General features: G+C 39.2%; 5 protein-coding genes across 7 annotated transcripts; 1 reads left to right on the top strand and 4 right to left on the bottom strand.

The window, feature by feature from the left end:
• Positions 1 to 858: 858 nt before the first annotated feature.
• On the top strand, positions 859 to 3,531 carry LOC103438305 (nascent polypeptide-associated complex subunit beta). Of its 2 annotated transcripts, none has more exons than XM_008376852.4 (6): positions 859 to 1,122; positions 2,221 to 2,288; positions 2,566 to 2,714; positions 2,811 to 2,867; positions 3,073 to 3,111; positions 3,189 to 3,531. In XM_008376852.4, exons 2-6 carry the CDS (start codon positions 2,221 to 2,223, stop codon positions 3,365 to 3,367), a joined length of 492 nt encoding a protein of 163 aa, XP_008375074.1. In that variant the 5' UTR covers positions 859 to 1,122; the 3' UTR covers positions 3,368 to 3,531. The 2 variants fall into 2 exon arrangements, with proteins under 2 accessions (XP_008375074.1, XP_017188515.1); XM_017333026.3 differs by having other exon boundaries at positions 1,024 to 1,349.
• A 7,558-nt stretch (positions 3,532 to 11,089) lies between these two features.
• LOC103438341 (GEM-like protein 4) lies at positions 11,090 to 14,135 on the bottom strand. The gene is made up of 4 exons (XM_070823325.1): positions 14,090 to 14,135; positions 13,819 to 13,898; positions 13,038 to 13,329; positions 11,090 to 11,601 (listed from the first exon to the last, which is right to left on the bottom strand). The coding sequence occupies exons 1-4, from the start codon at positions 14,133 to 14,135 to the stop codon at positions 11,090 to 11,092; spliced, it is 930 nt and encodes a 309-aa protein (XP_070679426.1).
• On the bottom strand, positions 14,119 to 17,593 carry LOC103438297 (succinate--CoA ligase [ADP-forming] subunit alpha-2, mitochondrial). Its single transcript, XM_008376839.4, has 7 exons — positions 17,212 to 17,593; positions 16,428 to 16,637; positions 16,022 to 16,192; positions 15,679 to 15,802; positions 14,925 to 14,986; positions 14,632 to 14,713; positions 14,119 to 14,539 (listed from the first exon to the last, which is right to left on the bottom strand). The coding sequence occupies exons 1-7, from the start codon at positions 17,425 to 17,427 to the stop codon at positions 14,400 to 14,402; spliced, it is 1,005 nt and encodes a 334-aa protein (XP_008375061.1). The 5' UTR covers positions 17,428 to 17,593; the 3' UTR covers positions 14,119 to 14,399.
• A 521-nt stretch (positions 17,594 to 18,114) lies between these two features.
• On the bottom strand, positions 18,115 to 22,993 carry LOC103438298 (plastid division protein CDP1, chloroplastic-like). Of its 2 annotated transcripts, XR_011582470.1 has the most exons (13): positions 22,629 to 22,990; positions 22,193 to 22,306; positions 21,936 to 22,073; positions 21,495 to 21,599; positions 21,281 to 21,403; positions 20,632 to 21,000; positions 20,388 to 20,483; positions 20,141 to 20,260; positions 19,712 to 19,777; positions 19,189 to 19,624; positions 18,854 to 19,105; positions 18,555 to 18,745; positions 18,115 to 18,435 (listed from the first exon to the last, which is right to left on the bottom strand). XR_011582470.1 is itself a non-coding variant. In XM_008376840.4 (12 exons), exons 1-12 carry the CDS (start codon positions 22,881 to 22,883, stop codon positions 18,351 to 18,353), a joined length of 2,433 nt encoding a protein of 810 aa, XP_008375062.1. In that variant the 5' UTR covers positions 22,884 to 22,993; the 3' UTR covers positions 18,115 to 18,350. The 2 variants fall into 2 exon arrangements, 1 of the variants encoding a protein (XP_008375062.1); XM_008376840.4 differs by having other exon boundaries at positions 18,854 to 19,624; positions 22,629 to 22,993.
• Positions 22,994 to 23,453: 460 nt separating this feature from the next.
• Positions 23,454 to 25,588, bottom strand: LOC103438299 (DNA-directed RNA polymerase II subunit RPB7). The gene is made up of 6 exons (XM_008376842.4): positions 25,207 to 25,588; positions 24,754 to 24,919; positions 24,578 to 24,628; positions 24,340 to 24,405; positions 24,157 to 24,225; positions 23,454 to 23,714 (listed from the first exon to the last, which is right to left on the bottom strand). Exons 1-6 carry the CDS (start codon positions 25,320 to 25,322, stop codon positions 23,652 to 23,654), a joined length of 531 nt encoding a protein of 176 aa, XP_008375064.1. The 5' UTR covers positions 25,323 to 25,588; the 3' UTR covers positions 23,454 to 23,651.

Raw genomic sequence — 25,588 nt, 5'->3', positions numbered from 1 at the left:
AAAAAAATGTTTAGAGATCTTAGATGTCACAAAAGATAAAATTAATGCAAGAGGTTTGGCTTTTCATTATTGCAAAAATGTAGCGTAACTTGACAAAGTTTATATATAAATTCATATCTTCGTAGACCTTGTGTATCACCTTAACAAATATCGTATTTTTTTTTTAAAAAGGGCCTTGATGCATCAATTGTATCAAAGAAGATTGAAGTTGATGTATTAATTGTATCAAAGGAGATACAAACATGATGTACCAATTGTATCATATCAAATTAAAATCCAAAATAAAGTCTAAATTTAAATTTGTCCACCATTTAAAAAAGAAATGTGTATACCCTTTGGGTTTTATTTTCTTTTTCTTTTTCATTGTTTTAAAAATCACCGCCTAGCGTCGCCTAGACCCTGCATAGGCGCTAGGCAGCTGGTTACCTACCCGATTAATGCCTAGACGTTTGAAAATTAAGAAATGGAGCCTAAACTTGTTGAGGTGCCCGCCTAGACCTCCTAGGCACCCTCCTAGCCCATCTAGACCTGCCTAGGTTGCAACTCACTTAGACAGAAAATAGATAACTTTCATTTTGAATTTTATTTTTTTTCAATAAATTGTAAGAGACTTGTTGAATACTTAAATGAAAACACATTATAGGTTTGTTCCCCATGCTTTTATTATGTTTCAATACTCCATAATCTATATGTCATTCTATTTTGTAGTTTATAATGATATATATATATATATATATAATTTAAGTATAAATATACACTTAATTACATAAAATATAATAAATTTACTTAAATTTACTTAAGTGCTAGGTCTCAACATGCTGTCCAACTAGCACTTAATGTCTTTTAGAAATTTGTTCTTCATAGCCCACGCAAGCTAGAGTGTACATCGCATCAGAAAACGAGGTGATAATCAAACCCTAGCAGGAACGCACCACGTGGCAAGAGAGATGGGTTGGTGACCGTCGGATGTTGAGGAGAGGCGAGAGAGGGCTTTTATAGCGATAGAGAAAACCTAACCAAAGCGCCGTCTAAGGTGAAGGCTTGGATTCAGAATCTTTACATCTTTATCCCGAACGCAAAAACCCTAGCAGGGAAAAAACCCCCAAATCCCCCAACGCCAAGGTGAAGACTTTCTCACTCACTCGCTCTCTCTCTTTTTGTCAATCCTTTATCTTATATATGGAATCTGTTTCTGATTTGTTTACTGGAAAAGCTCGTTTGTTTTGATTTCGCTTGTGCTTGTTTGCTGGTTAATCAAATGATTGAGGATGCATTATTGAGCAGAGCACCCACTGTGTGTGTGTTTGTATTTTTTTGCTGTTTGTGTCCTTGGAGGAGCTTGTTCGTAGGTGGGTAAAGCTAAATCAATCATTTCTGGTGCAAATATTGTATTTTTAGATTTCTAGTTTTGATCGTGTGGGATTCCGAATGAATCTGCTAAAGCTGTGCACTTATTGTTTGCATATGTCGTCACTGGTGTCACTGTACAAGTAGAAGCGTCTTTGGGCGAAAGGGTCTGATAGTGCCTAATTATGAATTCTGAACTGGGTTTTACTTCGACAGTGTCATTAGTATTACTTTGACAAAATTGCTAATTTTACTTGTATCACGGTTGTATAGTTATGTATACTATATTTATTCTCACTTAGTTGTCATGTGTTGCCTTGTGGCCTTAGATTTCTCAGTTTTAGGATGCTGTGGCCTGAGTTTCGTGTGGAGAATTATGTTGGGTATAATAAAAACTGTGTTTTTTTTTCTGTTTTTACCATCTTTAAATCACTTGCTTTCTCCCATTTCACCTTTTAATGAAGATAAACTCAAATTTGAAGATATTTTTTTTAATATATATATATATTTTTTATGTTTATAGGCTTTGGGAGATGTTGTGAACTCAATTATTCAGTATGTGAAGTTGTATAATTGATGCGTCTTTTCTTTGGTTGCATGTTGGCACCTCATAGAGCCATTTTGTTGAAGTTTCTATAATTCAGGCTCATTTTCTTAATACAATATGAGATTGAAGAAACAAGATAATAGAAAGTGGAATTGAATTGTTTATTATTTTACACATTGTAAACAAAAGGTTTTGTGAGCCGGAGATTTTACTGCTTAAAACTTATAATGTAATTGAAGATACGACTTCTTGTCTATCGAAACTTTTTGTTGCATGTTTTGATTAGAACTCGTGACTTCATCTCATTATACTCTTACTTTATGCAGATGAATAGGGAGAAACTTATGAAGATGGCTGGTGCGGTTCGCACTGGTGGAAAGGGCAGCGTGAGGAGGTGAGTAAACTTTTCCATTTTAAATTTTTTTTGAAGCAGTTGCCCTGATGGCATGTTGAGTAGATTGGTTTTTACCATGTTTTCCTTTTCTTAAGAGAATATTCGTTTGGTGTTTGATTGATGTCTTAGTGCAATCACTTAATGATAAAGATTACTGCTTTGCTAATATTACTGCATGTATGGCTATTGTTTCATTATAAAACTTAGTCATTCGGTGGTTTTGTTATCTTCCTGTTTGTATGTGACTTTGTTTATTAATCTTTGCTCTCAACTTCAGAAAGAAGAAGGCTGTTCACAAGACAACTACCACAGACGACAAACGGCTTCAGAGCACCCTCAAGAGGATAGGGGTGAATGCTATTCCTGCAATCGAGGAAGTTAACATATTCAAGGATGATGTAGTTATCCAGTTCATAAACCCCAAAGGTGAAGACAACCTTACAAAACTCTGATTTTGTATTTTATCAGTTTGTTTCAAGTTTTTTTCTCCTAATAGTTGATGATTTTCATTGTACGTTTCAGTTCAAGCTTCAATTGCTGCCAACACCTGGGTTGTTAGCGGTTCTCCTCAAACAAAGAGTATGTCACTATTTCTTTTTCTATCTTTTGAGTTTGAAATTTGTTTGGAATATTGGACATATTTACATTCTTGTTTGTGGCTGTGCCTTGACATCAAGCTGCATTAGCTTTTGACGGCCATGTTTGCTGTTGTTTTACCTTTGATTGTCCTTCAGATTTTAGACATTTTGGCATGTAACTTGACATATGATCTTCGTTATTGTAGAGTTGCAAGATATTCTTCCCAGTATTATCAGCCACTTGGGTGAGTGTGCTTGTAAACATTTTTATATTGTTCCTGCTTATATGATTCAATTAACAGTGAGTTGTGATTATTTTCAGGGCCTGATAACTTGGACAATTTGAAGAAGTTGGCTGAGCAGTTCCAGAAGCAAGCACCTGGTGCTGGTGGAGCCACTGCACAAGAGGACGATGATGATGAGGTCCCTGAGCTTGTGGCTGGGGAGACCTTTGAAGCTGCTGCAGAGGAGAAGGACAAGGAGGAGAATCAAGCTTCTTAGGGAATTTTGAGGGGATTGTTATTTTTATACACTCGATGCTGGGGAAAGTTTTTGATTTTGCTTTTACCTTGTTCATGTCTGACCATGTTTGACGGATTCTCCTTGTGATGCATTGGGTAGTATTTACTTATCTCTTGGTTAAAATTTAGTTTACTATTTCCTAATTCTTGATTGAGTAGTGTGCTACATGGTGTTACATTTTGTTGAAATTGGATGATTCCTTGTTATAATAAACGAAATATGACCAAAGCTTCTCAAAGGCGGGAGGCGGGTAGGGGCTCTGGTCTTTTATTTTTTTTAGAATTTTAATTAAATTTAGAATCAACCATCTAAAACTCTCTAATTTTCCAGGGTCATTTCAGATTGGTCTTAATTTTTTAAGCCTTTCAAACAAGGATTCAATCAGTTGAAAATATCTCATCTGTAAAGTCTTAATTAATTTTTTCGATAAATGTACATGTGGCAATTATGGGTTTCACTTCTTTAGCTTTTTTTTTTTTTGTTTTTTTTGTTTTTTTGGAGAACAAGGAATAGCATTCCACGGGCACAGAGGCGAAAGAAAACAGGAAAGCCTAAGAAAGGCAAACAGCAAAGCTAGAAACGCAAGGAAGGCAGAGCAAGGAAGATCAGAGAAATCGAGACGCTACAACCAAGTTGAAGCGTCACCCCCAAGCACTGCCCCCCACGCCGAATGAGGACAAGGAAGCCCATCATTGTTCAAAACAAAAACTAACGAAGATGGGGGCCTATCAACCCAAACAACATCACACATCTCCGTACAAACCCGCGACGAAAGCACATCCGCCGCCATATTGGCTGTTCTTGGCACCCAAGACCAGCGACAGAACTGAAAGGTTTCCCCAATCTTTTTCACCATAGCTAAAAAGGGAAAAGCCTCTCAACTGCCATCCTCCAGAGAATTAGACAGGCAAGAAACTGCCTCAAGAGAATCAGATTCAATAATGACCTCAGACAAACCCAAAGTAACACCCAACTTGCATCCGTGAAGCAAAGCCAACGCTTCCGCAGCAGCCGCATTGGAGGCCTTGATCGAGTAACGCGCTGCAGCAATAAACTGCCCCTCCGCACTTCTCACAACTACACCCACGAAACCAACCAAGGACATCCTGCACCAACTAGCGTCGACGTTGATTTTAGAAAAAGGAGGATCCGGGGGAGTCCAACAGACCACCGGATTTGAAGCCTGGCCGACACCATCTCTCAACCCACATACCTCCGGACTCCTACCAGCAGCCAAAAAGGAATCCATCGCAGAAGAGATAGCCGAAACCACCCTAGAAGGAATGATTTTCACCTGATTAAAAACAAAATCACAACGAGCTTTCCAAATGAACCAGCAGGTAAAAGCCACACACGACCGAACCCACATCCCATCATCTGGGGCGCCAAAATTGGAGGAAAAAATAGCCTGCAACCAAAGAAACCAGGAGCTAATAGCAGATCCATCAACTTTATAACTCAGAACCCCACCAAACCATACATGTTTGACCCACGGACAGAGGAGGAAAATATGCACAGTAGATTCATCATCACAAAGACAAATAGGGCAGATTGGGGAGTTTGAAGCTCGACGTTTAAAGAGATTCATGTTGGTGGCAAGGGCATTATGAAGAGAACTCCATAAAAAGTGGCGAATCTTTGGAGGCACCTCAATCTTCCAGAGACACTTCCAAAGCTCTTCCGGAACAGAGCGGGCATGAGGAAGGCGAGAATCTCTCAAACACAAGGATCGAGATTGAATCCACCTATACCCAGATTTAACAGAGTACCTTCCATTCTTAGAAGCCGCCCAAATCAAACGATCACGCCTACTCGAATCTCCAATTGGCGTAGCTCTAATAGTCTCAAGCTCAACATCCGTCAAAAAAGGCTGCAGAAAATTAAGATCCCATTCTCGGGAGAGAGGACAGAAAAGTTTGCAAACCCGAAGATTTCTAGTCACCGCCACTCCACCTAGAGGAACAGGATGACCCAAGAGAAGGGAAGGTAACCAGCGATCCACCCAAACTCTCACATCTTCTCCTCCTAATATTTGCCAGTGAGTGCCTTGAAGAATCACATCTCTTCCCGATAGCAAGCTACTCCACGCCCAAGAAGCTCTCCCCCCTTTCGACGCCTCCAAGAAAGAACAGTGCGGGAAGTAACGGGCTTTAATCACTCTAGCCCAAAGAGAATTCGGCTCACAAATTAACCGCCAACATTGCTTTGCCAGTAAAGCATCATTGAACTCCTTAAAGCTCTTAAAGCCCATTCCTCCAATATTCTTAGGCAGACCCAAGACCTCCTTTGAAACCCAGTGTATTTTCCCCCCTCCTCCAGCCTTACCCCACCAAAACCCAGCCACCAAAGCATCCAGATCATCGCACACCACTGCCGGAAATTTAAAAATGTTCATGGGGTACGCGGGAATAGCCTGGACAACGGCTTTTATTAACACCTCCTTGCCCGCCTTCGAGAGAGTACTTTGCTTCCATCCTTGCAACTTACCAGCAATCCTGCCCTTAACATACGCCAGACCCCGATTTTTTGAGCGACCCCATAATGCCGGAACACCCAAATACGTGCCCGGGTCGCCCACCACCGGCATTCCAAGAATCCGACCCAACTCCTGAGATACCTCACATGGTGTATTGGCCCCAAAGTACATACTGGATTTCTGCATATTCACCTCCTGACCCGAAGCATCACAATAATCCCGAAGCAGCTTGACAAGGTGCCTACAATTTTTTGCATCAGCCCGCATAAAAACTAGGGTATCATCGGCAAAGAAAATGTGGGATAGAACCGGTCCCGTGGCACCCAACCGCACCCCATCAATCAACTTCTTCTCCACAGCCACTTGGATCAAGCACGAGAGAACCTCTCCAACCATTAAAAATAAATACGGAGAAAGGGGGCCACCTTGCCGAAGGCCCCTAGACGGAGCAAACTTCTTACCAGGTTGCCCGTTAAGTATAACAGCAAATTTGACAGACGACACACACCCCATGATGAGCTTTCTCCAACTACAACAAAAGCCCAAGCGCTCCATAACCGAATCCAAGAAGGCCCATTCCACCCTATCATAAGCTTTTAGCATATCAATTTTAATACCCATTTCAAACTTGTGTTTCGATTTACGCCCTTTTAGAAAATGAAAAACCTCATGGGCAATCCCAATATTGTCTTGGATTTGTCGACCAGACACAAACGCATTCTGAGAGGGGGAGATAATCTTTGGCATAAAAGCTTTCAGTCTATTTGCTAAAACTTTGGAGAGGACCTTATAAGAGAAGTTGCAGAGACTTATAGGCCGAAAATGAGACACAGACTCAGGATGCTGAACCTTGGGAATCAACATAATATGGGTACTATTGAGCAGCGCCGGGCAGACCGAATCATGAATAAGGGATTGAATTAAGTGGTTGACATCCTCCTCAATATTATCCCAGAAAGACCGATAGAAAATCCCCTGAAAACCATCCGGACCCGGAGCCTTAAAGCCCCCCATCTGAACACAAATAATAAAGTAACTTAAAAGGACATGAAGGTGAAAAATAAAAACAAATAAATAAATTTCCAAATAAAAAGAAAAACAAAAATGAAGATTGGAAAAGCTCCTGTTACTTCGGAATGCAATCTACGACCATTGAAACTCCATCCTAACCTTTATATTTAAAATTCACCAATTGGGTATATAATGATCAACATTAATATTAGTTGTCTCGCAATCTAAATTTTAAACATAAATTATAGGTAAAGTACAAAAATCTACCTTAACTATTGGCGTCACGACACTTTCATACCTCATCTTTTAAAATTGACAATGTCATACCTCGTCTTATGAATTTGTGCCAATGTCATACATCCGTCAATTTTTTTGTTAAGTGCTGACGTGGCTACATGCAGATCCACTCACTAATAATTAAATATATTTTTAATAATTAAAAATTAAAAAAATAAATTTTTTAAACTCTCTCTCTCTCTAAGTCGTCCCTCCCCCTCTCTCTCTTCCTCATCTTCCTGCAACCCAGAAAGAAGGAGGAGGAAGAATAAGAAAAAAAAAACAAAAAAAAAACCCAATCCAGTTCGTCACGCCCTTAACAAACCCAGAAAGAAGAAGAAGAAGAAAAAAAAAAAAAAAACCCAAACCAAATTCTGTTCGTCCCCCCAATCCCCTGCAACCCAGAAAGAAGGAGGAGGAGGAAGAAGAAGAAGAAAAGGAAAAAAAAAATGGAAATCGTCCGTCCCCCACCCAACCTGCAGAAGAAGAAGAGAGAGAAGGAAAAAAAAATGTCTGTCCCCCCCCCCCCCGGCCGCGGCGTACCCACCCTCTTCCCTCCACATCCATTCCCCCCATTTTTGTTATTCCACCTCAACGAGATCTGGGTTTTTTTTTTTTTTGGGTTGCAGGTAGTGGGTGCGAGGTTGGGTGCAGAGGGTGGGTGGGAAGGTGGGGAAGTTGGGTGCGGAGTGTGGGTGCGGGGAGAAGAGGTGGTGGGGAAGACAAATTGGTTTTTTTTTTTTTTTTTTTTTTTCTGGGTTGAAGTTGCAGGAAGGGGGAAGAAGAGAAGATGGGGAGAAGAGAGAGAAGGGGGGAAGGGGACGAACTGATTGTTGGTTTTTTTTATTTTTTATTTTTTTATTTTTTTATTTTAATATTTTAAAAATATTAAATGATTTTTTTTTAGTTTTTAATAATTTTTTAATAAAAATGGGTCCCTGATCAAGCCACGTCAGCATTTAACTGAGAAATTCATGCCAAGCTAACGGAAGGTATGATATTGGCACAAATTCATAAAATGAGGTATGAAAGTATCGTGACATTAATAGTTGAGGTAATTTTTTGTACTTTACCCTAAATTATATAATATGGAAACCAATGATCAAAAGAGTATTGAATTGAATTAGAAATGGATCCAAAGTAAGCCTCAGTTAATTTAACAAAATTCAATTGGGGCTTAACAAATGTGACATTTTGATTATATTTGGTACTTAATCCTTAAACTTATTATATAAGAAATAAATAAATGTATACTTATACTTAGAAAAACAGTAATTGCATTGTGATGCATAAATTGCTAAATAGAATGACATTATAAATTATAAAGAACTAAAACATATTAAAAACATAGGAAACAACCATCTAAGGAGTGTTTTTCCAAGTATTCAACAAGTCTCTTATAATTTATTGAAAAAATAAAATGCAAATTGAAAGTTATTTATTTTTTGTTGAAGTGAGAGTCACGACTTAGGTGGGTTTATGCAAGTCAGGCGTGGTGCTTGGAAAGATTTAGGTGTCATTTCATAATTTTCAAACGCCCTAAAAGTAATCGGAACGATGATTAACTCCTTAACATCTAGTCGAAAATCTTTAGAACAGTGAATATGACACAAAGTCCCTGTGCTCTAGGATACATGTTTATGCACATGTTAGGGGTATCAAGAATGAGGATTGATCAAGATATGCAAAGCTTTCGTCGTTAACTGAAAACACCTATAGCAGTTTTGCATCGAGCAATTGATGAATTTGCATATTAAGCAATGCTTTCATCAATACTCTCTGACTTTAAAGGGCCAACATCTTTGATGGAAGTTCTTATTTAGAGACCCTCTTCATTATTTTTGAGTCCTTATTTAAAGATTTAAAGGAAATTTTTATGTCTTTAAAGGAATATTACTTCTAATGGGAGAGTCCTTATAGTAGAATTCCTAAATTTAGAACTTTTAAAACTTTATGTGATAGTTTGATTAGGTTCACATTTTTTGTTTATGTTAACCATTTTTAATTAATTAAAAGCATTAAAATCTTCAATCAAGATTATACGCCCCGTTTTCCAGCATATTTTTTTAATTAATTAAAAACATTAACATTAAAAGCATTAAAAGCTTCAATCAAGATTGTGGGCTACTTTGTCTACTCAAAGTTATCTCTATACAGTCCCTGTATGTGGGGACATACACAATATATCCAGTGATTACTTATACTTTAGGAACTCACTTTCCGATTTAGTCGAGGTTTATTGTGTCTCTATATTTATTTTATACTCATTTTATATAATGGTTGTCCATATTTAAAGACTTCACTACAGATGCTCTAAAAACACACGGCAACAGTTGGGAGTCGTGTGTGGGAGTCCATATGTTGATATCTTTCTCGATCTTTCATTTTATTTTCTGTGTAAATTCACATCACCTCCATCGTCCACTGTAAAAACCATCTCAAAGGTTTCACTGTCTCTCTGTCAAAACTTATTAAGACAACCGTGTTTCTGTCTTTTCTCACACGGCAAGGGGTGGGAAATATACCGAAAACCAAATCCAAATTGGTTGTCTACGGGACTCAGGTGATGTTGTTGGCCCATCGGAAAAACGATAAACTTGCATTGTCGCCGGAGTCCGTTGCGTGCCGTGCCTGCCAGTGCCATGCGTACTCCCAGTCTCAATTGCCTTTTGTAAAACTGTTTATACAACATATTTTGAAAAGGACACTGATTTTTTTTTTTCAATTTGGCCGCAAAGTCCGTCCCACTCCAGCATTGCTATCATGGGAAGAGACTTTGAGGATAATTTATTGATAAACAAGAAAAATACAATATGTCAGGGGGGACATGAGGCCAAACCCAGACCATTAAAGAATTCATAACAACAATTCAAAACCTCTTTTAGCAGAACCTATATCAAGGAAGCTTAGAAAGGTTGTGAGAATAAGCAGCTGCAGCACAAGGAGGGCATGAATCCCACCAATGGACACCGGGTGATCAACACCATAATTGGCCAAACAATTAGCAACTTGATTACCCTCTCTAAAAATATGAGAAATCTGAACATGCATGGAGGATAGTAAAACTCGACAGTTATGCCAACTGACCAAAAGCCTCCAAGGGATAGATGTCAAGGAAGTTGAGGATGAAGAAAGAAGATGAACAACCAGTGATGAGTCACATTCAATCCATAAAGAATGCCAACCTTTATCCCAAGCTAAAGATACAACATGAATAACAATGCGTAGTTCGGCACCTAGACTGATTGGCTCATTACAGTCATGGGAATGTTATTTGTTATAATAATCATTGATTTGTTTGACACCTAGACTAAACAATCTTCAAATAAATTTTTAAAGATATAATATTTAGATAACTGCGAATGAAAATTAATAACTCTGGTTATGACGTTTGTATGGTGAATTGATGTCATGTCGCCGTGTGTATGGATAATGACCAAAGTGAGCCATGTGCTTCTTCTCGGGTGTTGGGTAGCTATCAAAGTGTTTTTTGCACTATTTGGTAGGATGAGTGCTTCCTGCACGGGTGGCTTGCTCACCCCTATTTTCCGTTGATCCATTTGTTTCGTTGGTTTGCTTTCTTGGTGGTAGTGGTGGCCTTGCGATGAAGGTGTATCTAGTGGCTATTGTCTTAGGGTTTTTTTGTTGTTGTTTAGCTGGCGGCTTTTGGGTCTACCTACTGTATTTTCTTTTTTTGCTATTAGGCTTGTATTTAGGTAGTGGGTTGCCTTCGACCCCTTTTTTTTTGTACTTGCCTTTTTTAACGAAAGTAATTTAGTTTGATAAAAAAAAAAAAAAAAAAGAACAAACGATCCATTTCCCCATGAAGAATAATGGATGAATTTGACATGATTGATATAAGAAACCCAAGTAGAAAAAGGGTAAAACTAAAACCTTGAGGAAAATAAACATGGAAGCTAATGTGCTGCCCGCATTTTCTAGTTGTGGTTATGGTTGGCGATGGAAAGGGCCTTGTGAAGATTTCTGAAAGCTTCATCGTAGCGCAAGAATCCCATAAACCAGAAATCGAAATCATCATGGGTAAATATGTACTTGTGCTGTGGTTTGTTGACATCCTCGCTTTGGTTTGCTGTTTTGATCTTCCTTATTGGTATCTGAACCTTGTAATGCGTTCTGAGGAGTTGTAGTTGTCCAGCAATAGCAGCAGCATAAGGAGCAGAAGGAGAAGGGAGAGTGATAGGTGTTTCGCTGCATAAAGCAAGCTTTTGGGTAGAAATGAAAAGGAGGCCAGGAATGGGACCGGCGGTGGTAGATAAGTAGCACTGGGAGGCCTTCAAGAGCTCTTCTCCTTGGCTAATGCCGAATATCTGTTTGAAAATATTGGCCCTCCCACCCTTTTGACTGATTCTTGCTCCCAAACTCAATTTCCCCTTCACTGTTTCTGATAGCTTGTGCCCAAGTTTCACTGCAATTCCAATTCCAATTCCAATTTATTCACACATGTAAGTATAAACATATATATCATCTATGATTGATTCTATAGCATATTTAGGTTGTAATAGGAGGACAGGAGGAGGAGATGAATTAAAAAGACGGACTGACTCTCGTCGTGATCATCTCCATTTGGTTGAGGCCTTTCCTCGAATCATCTCCATTTGTACTTGCAAAAATTTATACATATACAATCATCGGTACGTGAAGATTTCCATGGGGAAGGGTCTTGAGCATCTTAGCACAGCTCCCCAAGGGATTGACACTTTAGATGTATAGTCAGGCTTTTGCTTGTCGATGTGCTAAAGGATAGAGTTAGTTTTGAAAGATGTCTTTGTGGGGCCTTAGATGTAGGCCTTGAGGTTCGCAATCAAAACTAACTAAGTGTTAGGTGTGCCACTGCTATCTCAGTATAGCAGATGTAGAACAAGTGTGTTTTAGTCAATTACTTGCGTCCCAAGTTATTCGGACTTCTTGTTATCAAATGATTGTCGTGGATAAGTTAAGTCAACATTAAGTTCTTTTTCTTGCCTTGTGACCAAGGACTTTTAGTTCATAGTCTTGTATGTTCGTATGAAGGGAGTTCAAAGCGCTTTAAGCCATTTACTTGGTTCTTGGTTGGTTTTAACGATGACATATCCATTAAACTAACCAGATCCAACTACAAATGGTGTTCTCGAAGTAGGAAAACTAATGGAAATAACTTGAACACATACTGGAGAATGCATTAAGTAATAGATCTATAAATGTAAGTACAAACACAAGGAAGTCGGGCAAGATTTCACCTTGTATGTCAAGGTTGAACCTCTTGCAGCCATTTATCTTTGAGTTTACAGAGGTTTGTATGCTGGAAATGGATAGATGGTAAACAGGTTTACACGAGGGAATCGATAATACGCCACTAAGGGAGGTAGTAGAGCTTTTAAACTAGAGAAAGATAGGCTTTCTAAAAAGATCTAAACAAGAGATAGCTTGTTGTTAAAAAGATATGAGATTTGTGCTGATTATAGTTTTTGGATGCAAATCTAGGTTGAGAGCAGAGTTTGTATGTTTGTTTGTTTGATTGGTTGAGTGTCCTTATATCTGGGGTCGCTTCTTCCTTTTATAGACAAAGTAGCCCGATTGTTAAACTTTACTCTTGCCCGAAAGCATTTGAAGGCTAGTGAGTTATCAACTTTTTACTTGAAATGCCACTAGAAAGTGTTCTTTAGCTGGTAGTAGGTTAGTCTCCATCGCTTGTCACTTCAATAGTAAGCACGTGACTTGTATTTGGCTGAGAAGACTTCTGAGCTTGATGCTGGGTTTCGGGCAAATCTCCGGCACCCTTGAACTTTTCTTCATTTAAATTCAATGTTCAAATATTAACCCAAATAGTAACTATGTGCACTAACAAAACAAACACGCATACAGTACAGAGACACAGAGGAGACGTACAGGTGGAGGTGGTTTTGGAGGAGGAAGAGGAAGATGAATGTGCAGATGGACTGATAGGTTCAGATAGAGGAGATGCCTGCCTTTGCCTTTCTGGTGTTGTATCACTATCATGATCATATGAGTTCCTCATGTACGGGCTGCTACTGGCAACAAATTGATCTGCAGATTTATCTTCCGTTTCCACTTTCTGAACTTTGAAAGATGTTGTGTGTATAGATCTGCGTGCCTGCAGCGTCCTCTCCTTAAAAGATGGTGCTAGATGTGCTAATTTATCACTATCTTCAAATTGTATCTGGCAATTCAATTGGATCCATATTATATTATATTAGATTAGAAGAATTGCACTCATTATATTTGTAATAGTGAGTCTGTCAATACTCACTCAAGCATCGAGCACCCACTGACCCACCACGACGAAGGAAGTTTCAAGATGCTGCTCATACATACTATAGGGTGTTGTTGACTATATTATCCAAGAACCTTGAGTTATTTTGAAAGAAACATCTTTCTAGAAAATGTCTCAATTAGTTTAAACAATTCTATAGAAGCCATGCCTAATAAACAGGGGTTTATTGCTAATTTGCTAATTTGTTTCGGTGTTGGTGACTTGGTGTTATTTTTTTATAGGAAGTTTACAATATGATGTGGACTTCACAACTAATTCACATTTCTTTTTAAAGAGATCCATTCCCCTAAACCGTCCTTGTAGATGTATCTTAGGCTGCACATATGTAGTTTCATTAATTCATTGTTTTTTCTCATCTGATAAATTATCCTCAACCTTGTTACGTGGGGAATACTCTTCAACATAGGTAGTTTCATTTTTACTATCACTTTGCTTGTTAGCAGATGTTGATGAACCTGCACCACCTTTAAAGTCAAACTCAGCGCGTTGAAACAAATTCCCGAGAGTAGACCATCAGAAAACAATGATATGCACACCTTGCAACATGTAAAACCTACATGAACAGAAACGAACCTCTTCTTTTTCTGATCACTTTGGACAATAAAAAGTTGTTATTTACAACAGTGTTCGTTGGATTATAACAAACCTGCATAATCTGTGTAACCACCTTTAGGCTTTAGCATAAATTGCATAACTGCAAGAGCTTATATTTATATTCTGGACTCCCTTCAAAATCACTTCATTATGTATGAGAAAACATATCTCATAAACAAATTAATGGGACAAAGGAAAAACTCCGAGCATTCAAATGCTCCTTCATAGTTGAACTTATAATCGCTGAAAAACTGGAGACAATCATCTTGTTTTCGGCATCTTGCCATAGAATATTATAGGTGTGATTGCAAGTGAACTGCCATTGTCAAGCTGCTTGCAAGTGAACTGCCATTGTCAAGCTGCTAATTCACAAGGCCCCTTTGTTTGAAGACGTCAAGCATGGCCGCCCCAATTTTCGCAGGAGACTCCACCACTGTAACCCCAGCTTCCCTTAGTGTCTTGATTTTGTCTTGTGCTGTACCCTTTCCCCCTGACACAATAGCTGCACAACCAGATGCGAGCAATCATAACATATTGAAAACCACAGACTCAACCTTAGACAATGAGAAAGAGAGAGGGTAATGAATTATATACCTCCAGCATGACCCATTCGACGACCAGGAGGAGCAGTTAATCCAGCAATAAATGCAACAACAGGCTTCTCAGTTCCACTTTCCTGTTTCATTGGTCAGAGAATTAGTCTGAGCACCCATTTCCAGACAACAAATATAGACACCAGTACTTACTGAAACTAACTTTGAGAATCTACATAAACTAAAATCAATATATGGCTCAACAAATCCTTAGAAAGGTACGAAGCAACAGAAAGGTATTTCTCCCCGGTTATGGCCACTCAAAGCCCTAACCAAAGATAGTGACATTCTGACCTTAATCAATGCAGCAGCATCCTCTTCTGCAGTCCCACCAATCTCTCCTATAAGAATGATACCTGAAACATACATTCTAGAATTAGTTCAAATTACTAGTCCTCTACTTCAACACGTATTTTCTTGTATACCTCACCAATATCCACACTGATGACAAAGGTAAGAAGAATACATACACTTTAATAATCACAGCAAGCCAAAAATAGTAGAATGGACGAGCATCCAAAATCATGAAAGACAAGTCCTAAAAGGATGAACTTTAGTAGTAATTTGAGAACTCATGGAGAGAGACATAACACACACAGTTGTAGCAAAAAATTGAATTTAATCGAAAATGAAAATAGGTTTAAATGAGGAATCTAAATGAAATTTGACTCATGAGTCATTAACCACAAAAAGTTGGACAACGTCTTCATATCCTCTTATAAAAGACTTTGCACTACATGGAGCTTGATGCTTACATGGAAATTAGAATCCAGTCAAAGTAGTTGGAACATGATATGCTTATCATAAAGCCCCTAAAAAGTGTTGAAGGATCAGAGCGTACCAACATGTCCTATTTGACTCAACAAAAGTGATGGGAAAAATGAGCATCCTAAAACAATCTATTATTTTACAGACGCTCATAGCATAAATACGAACATCCAATATAAACATATAGAGATGAGCGCATGAAGGGATGCACATTTCTCCCTTTCAATCTGCAAATTGACCAACTGCAACAGGAGAAGAAAAACTAAATCAAGCTCCTAACCTTCTGTTTGAGGATCTTGTAGGAATCTGTCAATGCAATCAACAAAGTTTGTACCATTAAACGGATCCCCCCCAATACCAACACAGGTGGATTGTCCAAGGCCAACAGCAGTTGTTTGGAAAACCTACATGGTAAAAGGAATAAATTAGTCAGATTTACAAGGAAAAGGAATAAAAATGTAAATGGAAGTGGTACCCACAAGATCCAAACATCAAACAAGAAGAGCTGACGATTGAATCATAATAAGAGTATCCAATCCGCTGAAAGAACCAAATTAATATGAAAATTGTAGAGCCTAATCAGATAACTCTCCCAGTCTCCCTGGATTAAAAATAGTACTCACCGCTTCATAGGTCAGGGTACCAGATCGAGAAACAATTCCTATGCGCCCAGGTTTATGAATGTAGCCAGGCATAATTCCGATTTTGCATTCACCAGGCTTGATAATTCCAGGGCAGTTTGGCCCAATGAGGCGAGTTTTAGATTGCCTGTTAATAGCAGCCTTGACACGCACCTGAATCAGTTAAGACCAGATTCAAGATTAGTAACAAGGCTTTCAGTGAACTAGTGAACTGAAAATAATAATCAGAGCCCAGATCAAGTTCAATGAAGTCCAAAATCCAAGCCGTATGAATAAACTCAATAACTATGGTCAGGGGTTCTTTACAAGTCTCAAAACCCAAATTACCAAGTAAAAACACGGTGACCTTATCCTTCCTATTTGAAGATATTGGTGAAATTAACACTACCATATCATGTTGTGGGATCCCCTCAGTAATGCAGACAACAAGATCCAGCTCTGCTTCCACTGCCTCCAGAATAGCAGCAGCAGCAAATGGTGGGGGAACATATATGACTGAGGCATTAGCCTTTGTTTCAGCTTTTGCTTCTGCAACTGAGTTGAAAACAGGAAGTCCCAAATGCTCAGTCCCACCCTTCTTCGGTGTTACACCACCCACCTGTTTCAGCACAATCGTATGCACATTAAACAATGAAGAAGGAAAGAAAAAAAAATGGTTAAAGTATATTGCTAAAAGAAAGCTTATTTTGGGAAATTCACATTGAAACCCAGTCCGTTAATTGTGATCACTCCTATATAGCAGTTCATTGGAATAGGTTACCCATTGCTACATGTAAGTAAACAGTGGGGGTTTTCTTAATATATTGCATTAGCGGCATGTTGGCGCATTATAAAACCCATATCGCTCGTTTTTTCACATTTCAGCGTGAACTCAATTCCCAATTACTTATACGGAATCGAAACGCCGCCTTTGATATTCACTAGTAAGAGACAAACAAGTTTAAGCAGATGAGCAAATGAATCTAAACACATAAACAGAGCAGTACAAGTATAACGCATTATTGCTTAATTTGGTAACTGAATCGCTAGCAGAAATTTCAAGTAACATTGCATAAGCATCAAACGCAAACCAAGAATTCAATAAAGCAAACGGAAATGGAAAACAGATGAGAGCGAGAGCACATATAGAGACCAATTTGGAGAAGAGACAGACAGGTGCAAGTGATAGATACCATTTTGGTGCCATATTCGATGGCTTGCTCGGTGTGGAAAGTGCCGTTCTTTCCGGTGATGCCTTGGCATATGACGCGAGTGTTTTTGTCGACGAAGACGGCGGGGGGCGGGGGCGGAGCCGGGGAGTAATGACGGCGCTGACGTAAAGACGTTGAAGGAGATGGTTTGCGCGATGCGATCGAACCGATCAGCTTGGCTACGGCTTGGCGACCCATCACACCGTCGTGATTCGCTCGCTCTCTGTTGGCTGGCGGGGGCTGATAGTGTATGCTTCAATTCAAGGCTTCTCCTCGTTAGATGAACGAAACAGTGTTTAGTCTCAGATTCTTCTTTCTTCTGCTGTGCCCGTGGCAGTGGGGGTGGGGCGCTGTGGTTTAATATGGGCTGAGCTGGGCTGGGCTTTCTTCTCTGGTGGGCTGAGTTGCATTTGTGAAAATAAAATCTTATGATGGATTTCATCACGGGCTTCCACTTTCTTTTGCTTTTAAACCTCGTATTCCCCATTGGATTGTTTGTTGTTTGTTTGTTTTTTTAATCAAAGCATTAGCTTGTTTGTTTAGCAACACCATTATTTGCAGGCATCTGTCTGTTAGTTTTGACTTAATGCATGTGTCAATTATTAGTACTATATTCGAAAATCAAAAGTAATCCATAGAATGAGTTGAGTTTACCGTCGGGTGTCATCTCGGTTCAAAATTGAACAAGAATGCCACAATTACAATAAACTCATTCCTTGTAAGTTGCTCATCACCTCCTCACAAGTTCATATTTATATACAAAATAAAGATTTAAAAAGATAAACGGCTACATTAGCTTAACAAGATGACATGGTAAATTTGGAAACTTGATCCTCCTTCCATGTCCTTTGAGTTGGATGGTTAAAAGAGTCATCTGACACATGATGAAAGCAACGCTCATTCTATTCCAGCTACATGTAAACAATTATTAACATAATCAAAACTAAAGAATTATCAAAACAAACCATTTTCATACTTGTGCGAAAAAAAAAACCTCCCTAAATTTAGATCCACATCTCCGATTAGTCGGGACCTCCTCCGCTATAAAAATTACAGATGGGAGGAAAGCCCACCAAGTTAGAAAAGCATTATTCAGCAGCAACTATTAGGCAAGGCCAATGTTATGATGGTGCTTGAACTTCCCCTTCACAGAACCTCCACGAACCGTCTTCTTGCCTTCTTAGAACATACCAAATTTTATAGGTGCTGCAATCACTCCAACAGAAAACAAATCATATACAAGCCATGGTAATCATAACCCCTCCCCACCCCACATAATGTAACAGCAACCACAAAAGTAATCATAACCCCTTCATTCAGCTCACCTGTAATAACTTGGGTTCCTTTGTTCAGATTCATTAACAAGTTCAGCCGCTTCCTCTACGACAGCCTCGATCTCTGCTCTCTCCCCGCCAACTTCATCTGATATAATTTCAGCACCAAGGACTGACAGTTGTAGCAAGACAAACTTCCAATAACAAGACCTCGCCTTTGCAGCATCAGCCAAAGCCTGCCACTGTGAATCATGCATGCAATCGTAACCACCCACACCCATACAGTAAAGCAGTGAAACTTGCAATTATCAAGGAAAAGAACATGTAAAAAGAAGTAAGCTTAAATATACCTGAACAAGCATTGAGTCATCAAGGATTTCAGAGAGGCTGTGAATTTCATGAGTGGGCCCCAGAGCTTCAGCCTTAATTGCTTGCCATTGCTTCACAAGGTATTCAGCTTCTTCAATAGACATAAGCCTCCGGAACACAGCTGTTGAAGAAGACAGATCCAGAATTTGTGGATTTCCGGCATCTGAGCAGGTCCCCACCGGCTTCATAAAAGTCGCCAAAAGCTTCTTAAATCTGCCTGCTAGTCCATTTCCCTTGACATAAGCAGGGACTAGATTAGAATCTGCAGATGAAACTGTTGTCCAAGCAATAGAACTTGTGTGCATATTTGGCTTACTGGAGGCCCGTTTGGAAGCACTTCTCATCTCATTTCCCTTCAAGCCTGTTAACCTTAAGGTCGCAAAAATAATGCACCCCAATACTCCAGCTAAAGTGATTCTTCCCACCAAAACTCCTCTCGCAAACCAACCATCCCAAGCTTTACCACGGTGCATGCCAAGATTCCTTTCCAATTGAACAGATGATGCAGAACTGCTTCCACTGCCAGTCTTGCCCAATATTAAGGGACTTTGCAGATCAGTTGGAGCCAACTGCTTAACAGCTGTCCCAAGATGTTGAGAAGAGTTCATATGGGAAAAAGATTCATCGAAATCTCTCCGTTCTGACACAAAAGCAGTGGATATTGGTCTTTGACTTATGATAGGCAACTTCTGTGGAGCTACTTTGCTTTTCTTGCTCAAAGGAGTCCTCTTGTCACCACCAAAAAAGTTGGCCTACAAAGACATACATACACACGTACATAAACCATCCGGTAAAACTGAAGATAGGATCCTTAATCAATCCATCCTTGTGAATCTCACCAACGATGGAGGGCAATCTCGTGAGTCTGGAAACACAGTAAGGACAGCATCCTTCAGCCACATTTCCTGATCAAGTTCAGCAGGCAGTCCGACATGAGAAAGTACTGACCTTGAAAACAAACATAAAGTTTGTACTGAAATAAGTAGAGTGTGAAGTGGCACAATATAGAACACATTGCATTTTCATGATAAACCATCTATTCCGCAGACTAAAAACAACTTTTACTTTTCCTGAAACCATGACATGACACAGAGAGTAAAAAAGAAAATAGACTAGAGTGGCCCCTGGTTGCTGGTGTATGCTTTTTTGGACCACTGATGTGCATGCCACTAATCAAAAGGAGTTGACACACAGAGCCCCTTAATCCAGCTAATACCACGATAACGCTGTGTAAATAGGGAGGCAACAATAACCAATAAGAGATATACCAAAGATTGAGTTGCACCACAAGTATCCTTAACTTCCTTCCCTAAGATTGAATTTCGTGCAGCAGAATTTGAGTTCAAGTCCAGCTTCTGAAGCTTTTCAACAACCGCAGCCTCATCAACCTGGAAACCAAGTAAATATTCAGTTGAAAAGGAGAAAAAGGGAAAAAATTCTATCTCTGCATGATATCCAAAAGAATTTCATGAAACAGGGCAGGAAATAAAACTAGAAGGAAACTGAAAAATATACCTGACCAAGGAGGAACAAGCAAAAAGCTTCCTCAAGTTTCAGATCAGCACCCTCTGATGCAATCAGGCACTCACATATAGATTTTCCTTTCTCAATCTGCCGAACCATATGATAAATACTGAAATTAACAAAATGGAACACACAACAACCACCCCGAGAGAATTTGAAGAGAACTATTCCATCAGCCTTCATATTCAAAACTAATTATTTCAAAGCCAGTAACCTAGGAGAATAATGGACTTACTAATTCCTTTTGCTTGCTTGAAAAACCCAGTGCAACGTGAGCTATTAACACCGTGTAGAAACAATTAAAATCAATTACAACCCGTTGATTCTGTGATTCAAGTGATTTCTTATTCTTCCTTGTAATAGCTAACTCATCCCATGGAAGAAGATCAACTATCTCTGAAGCCATTAGTCTATTAAGTGCTTGGGTCAAGAAGCATGGCCAGTCTTGGACCCGGCATGAAGTTTCCACATCAAGTCCCTGTCTGACCAATTCACGCAAGGCTGCAATTGCTCCTCGTCTTCTTTCAGCATTCTCAGGTGAGTGAGACATGCCAAGCAATTCCAACGTACAAGCAGGTGCAAGCTCCTCCAAAGATTCTTCTATCTATTAAACATGGCCAACATATGCGTTAACAGCAGCAAAAGCAAGTATACTTTTGGGCACAAGCTTGGAATAAAGTTAAATGCTGTGACAGATTTCAACCAGCAGGTCCATGATCCATCTGACTAAGAATGTCCTAACATCTCAACATTTGATCCACTATACTTTTGTGATTATTACGTAGATATCTGGTCAATACTTTGTAACAGAGAAACAAGAGTCCCATTCCAGAGTGACAAACCAGATAACAAAATATTGTCAGAATAGAAGATGAGAGTATTACCTGAGACAACAATGCTATTTTCCCAAGAGACTTTCTACTCCTTAGAAGACACTGAGCACGAGCTAGAGCTTCAAAACCTTGGGACACCTTGTTCTTCTCAAAACCAACCTTTGCAGTTGCACACTTCAAGAAAGCACCTAGGATAAGAAAGGGAGGCATAACAAGGCTGAAACAGATGGCACAATATCCTGACCTCTTTGCTGATATGCCTTACCTCCGCTAGCGCCATAGATAGAAGAAGATCATGAATATAAGGCTTAGCATCTGGATGCTGAACAGCCACGCGGCCAACATCTTGCACAAGCTTAACTTCCCCAACCTAGAATGGAGAAATCCCATAACATATACCCATCTTTCAAAACAAAAGCCTATTTTTTTTCTTTTGTTTTAATTAGACAAAAAAAAAAAAGGTTTTTCTCTAAAATTACAAATATATCAATAAAGCATCTACAAGAATCCACAATGTAAAGTATGGTGCCAAATGGAGTTTCACTGACAGAGTACAGTAATTAATTTTCAGAAAAAAGAATTCAATTCCTGTTAAACTGGTGCTAAACAATATTTATTTTTCGTTGAAGGGAAGGAAAGGAACAAAGAGCCTTAAAGGCAACATTCGATGTAAAACTAAGAAGACCGTACGAGGACAAAGTTGTACCTCTTGAAGAAGGCAAAGTGCACCGGGCAACCATGCCCAAGGAACTCGTAGGGAAGATTTAGGAGGGATGTTTTCCTTAATATTACCAGCGTATTCTGGCTCAAAAAGAAGCTTATCTCTCACATCCATTAAAAGACCCTGGAAACAAAGCAGTAAGAGAAAAAGAATCAAACTATATAACATATAGCACAACTTATAAGAAAACTCCTCCCAGCTGATATGATATAAAAAATAAAGAAAAAAATCCAAGTGCGTACCAGGCGAGATCGAACAGTATCCAAAGTGTAGCCTTCTTCAATTTCAGCACTCTTCAATTCCATCACTGATTTAACAACCTCATCTTTCTCAGCTTTAGCAGGAACGCCGATAAGCTGCAAAGTCATTCGTTTGGCATTAAGTTAGTAAATGGTGACTTATAATGAAGTTCCGAAATAGGGAAATCATAGCACAAGAAACAAATTCCTTAACCACTGAAATACTAGACAAAATGTGATAACAATTGATTATGGGACTGCTAGGCTGCATATGCTGCATATGCTAGCAGACTGAGTATGTTCAACATTTGAAGGTCTTGAGAGCAATGTGTATATGCCACTGTTACAGGATCTCTCTCAACCAGAAAGAATGTAGATGTAAAAATGACACGATTTGACAAACACAAAGCCCATCCAAATTAAAGACGGAGGAAGCCACCTGGTAACAGGTGACGGGGATTTCAACCGTGGTGCGAGGAGCAGTCTCGACACCAATGTGGGTGTCGAGTGATTTGAGACTCCAGCGGCCGGTGAGACGATCACGGTTCCTCTTGTAAGCCCTAGAAATTCCGATTCCAGAGTCGCTTCTTTCACTGGAGAAACCCCAAACGCAGAGCTTGTGATTGCCGATTCGGCCAAGGCAACTGCGAGATGACGGAATGCTTAGCAAGGCGTGAGACAAAGCAGCTGTCATGGCTTCCCAGTAAGTTACTACCTCCTCGCTCGCTGTCGCTGATGAAGAAACTTGGAATTTTCACCCTCACCTTTCCCGTCTTTTTATCTCTCAGATTATTATTATTATTATTATTTTTTCGAGAAAATAATTATATTATTTTTAAAGGTGAAAGAAAGCACAAAACACGCTCATCACATCACTCATCGTTTTTGGATTTCGACTGAGACCCAAAAAGTAAAGAGACAGGGCAAAGGATGCAATTTTTGAGGATTTTGTTGTAAGTTTTTGGCGTGAAATTATTTTTTCTTTCCGTTGTTAATTGTGATGTTTTTTTGGTTGATTCGGTTTTATGTTTATGTGTTTTGACCAGACTTTACAAACACGTTGGGATGTAAGGAATCGTAGAAAAAACCTCGGATGCATTGCATCGCCAAACTCTTGGTTTTCACATGAGCTACTTCCATCTGAGCAAGAAAATACTATTACCCTACACACGAACCTCAAATGACAAAGGATTATACTGAGACTCTCATGACTACAAAGGATGATCTATGTCGACCAACCACAAAACAAAACAAAAAACATGAATGAGTTGAGCATGCTCTGAGTAAATAAGATTAAAATGTACACAAGTACAAGGTCGGTTTTAAGTGTTGTAGGATTACAAGGCAGGTCTAAACGTTCCCCCAGTTAAATACAAAAAATCCACGCTACTCAGCTATCCAACAGAACAAATGCCACAAGGCAAACGGGTAAATGTCCATGCCTACAAATATCCCAACTTCATTAAGCAGTCGTAGGATCGTTTATCACACCCAAGAAATCGTCCTTTATGGTGCCAATGCAGAACTGCAAAATACAGGGAAAACTAGTATCAGAAGCAAACAAAAATAAGCAAACTTGCATGGATGACGAAACTATTTTAGTCCATTTTTACATAAGTGGCCTCAGCCAGGCTCTAAGAAACTAATGCACCAAAAACTGACTACCGCAGCTAACCAGGATCAAACAAGTAAGACATTAGGTTAGGATCATGATGATAATCCCACAACTCCACATTCAGTATGATTTACTAGTGTCAGAAAATTCAAAATTAAGACTCGCTGACTAATCAAGGAAACATTAAACAGGACCATTTCTAGAAGGCTAGGATGAATGTGCAACTTTACACCTCCCCCCACACACACCACCCTTTTCCTCCATAACAAAAGCTGAATCACTTGGACAGTACAAGGAAGATGGCAAAATATAAAAATCACTGAGAGAAGAGAAAATAGATTGAGGGTAATACAATTTCAGTAGCGTCTACTCGGGTTCCAATTATCTTTAATCGCACTTCGCTGTCTTTCTGAATCTTAACCTGCAAAATAACAAGAAATCAATTTAAACATTTTTTAAAACAAGTTTAACCATATAAATCTAAAGCTAAAAGAAACAGCTGAGAATCAGTTGAAAGTTTGAAACTGAAGCATACTGATCCATCTGATGTTGTATAGTTTGGCATATCCCCAGTCTGGAACTCCATGTCATCCGGTATCAACTACAACACAAGATGAGGACATTAACCCATAGCAACAACACTACCCAAGTCATTGGAAATGTTTACAACTTTGTACAAGACAAAAAAAAATATTATAGAAAACAAAGTTTTGTAACAAGATATGATAATGCTTATCACTGCTCAGAATAATCGAAGGGGAAGAGATACTTACATGGTTCGAAACAAAGATTTGAACAGGACCAGCCTCAGCAAAGAATCCCATCTATAAAATTTCGAGATGACATTACATTTTTCGCAGTTAGTATTATACAGAATACAAGAGCTTGCATAAGCAAAGTAAGAACACTGATGATAAAACGTTACCAGGTGAAGGAGGAAATAGCATACCTTGTTTACCATGGTAACAACAGCTTCTAAGATCTCTCCTTTGAATGGTCTGAAAACAACACACTGGTACTTCATGGGGAATGAGACGAAGCCTGTCCCGTCACGAATCATCCCTTTCCCAATGTTTTCTATGCCCGTAATTGCAACCACAAATCCATGTTGGCCACTGCACAAAAAGTATACATATCAACTAATGGATGCATCGCAAACCCTGATGAAAACGGTGAAGAGAATTGAATTGAATCATAGTGATGACTGTCTACAAAAGGATCGACAAAACTCAAATTTTTTGGGGTGTTTTTGTGTTCTGAAGTTTACTGCAATACCCAACAGCATAAAGCAAAGAGGGGTTTCCCGTTTTCGTCCTTAGTTTTTAATTTTCCTCAGGCGACATTGTGGGAACAAATAAATAGCAAAAAAATACCGAAGAAGAAGAAGGAGGAGGGGAGAAACCTGCAAGTGCCTTCGACATCTTTCATGAGCTTGGAAACGAGATTTTCACGGAGATTGCGGCCAAAGTGGCGAGGATGGAGCTGCATGTTCCTCTCCAACACTATATGGAAGAACATGTTTCTCTCTTTCTGAATCTCTCAATTCCGATTGGTGAGTTGGAAATTGAGAATTCGACGATTGCCCTGAGCTTCCAACTTGGAACTTGTTACTTCTCTCTCGACTCTCGAGAGAGACCGATCTAGGGATTCCCTTTTTATTCACAAAAATTCTTTAAATTGTAGGGCAGATTCCTTCTCGCCGTGGGACAACATAGTAAAAAGGAAAACCCAATTCGAGGGCCCAGCCAAGCCGGGTAAAATATAAGCCCAAAATATCCAAGTCC

The sequence above is a fragment of the Malus domestica genome, chromosome 06 (assembly GCF_042453785.1).
Source record: "Malus domestica chromosome 06, GDT2T_hap1".
NCBI classification, from domain to species: Eukaryota; Viridiplantae; Streptophyta; class Magnoliopsida; order Rosales; family Rosaceae; genus Malus; species Malus domestica.
Note: the sequence above shows the minus strand (reverse complement) of the source record. Positions and strands in the feature narration are given on the sequence as shown.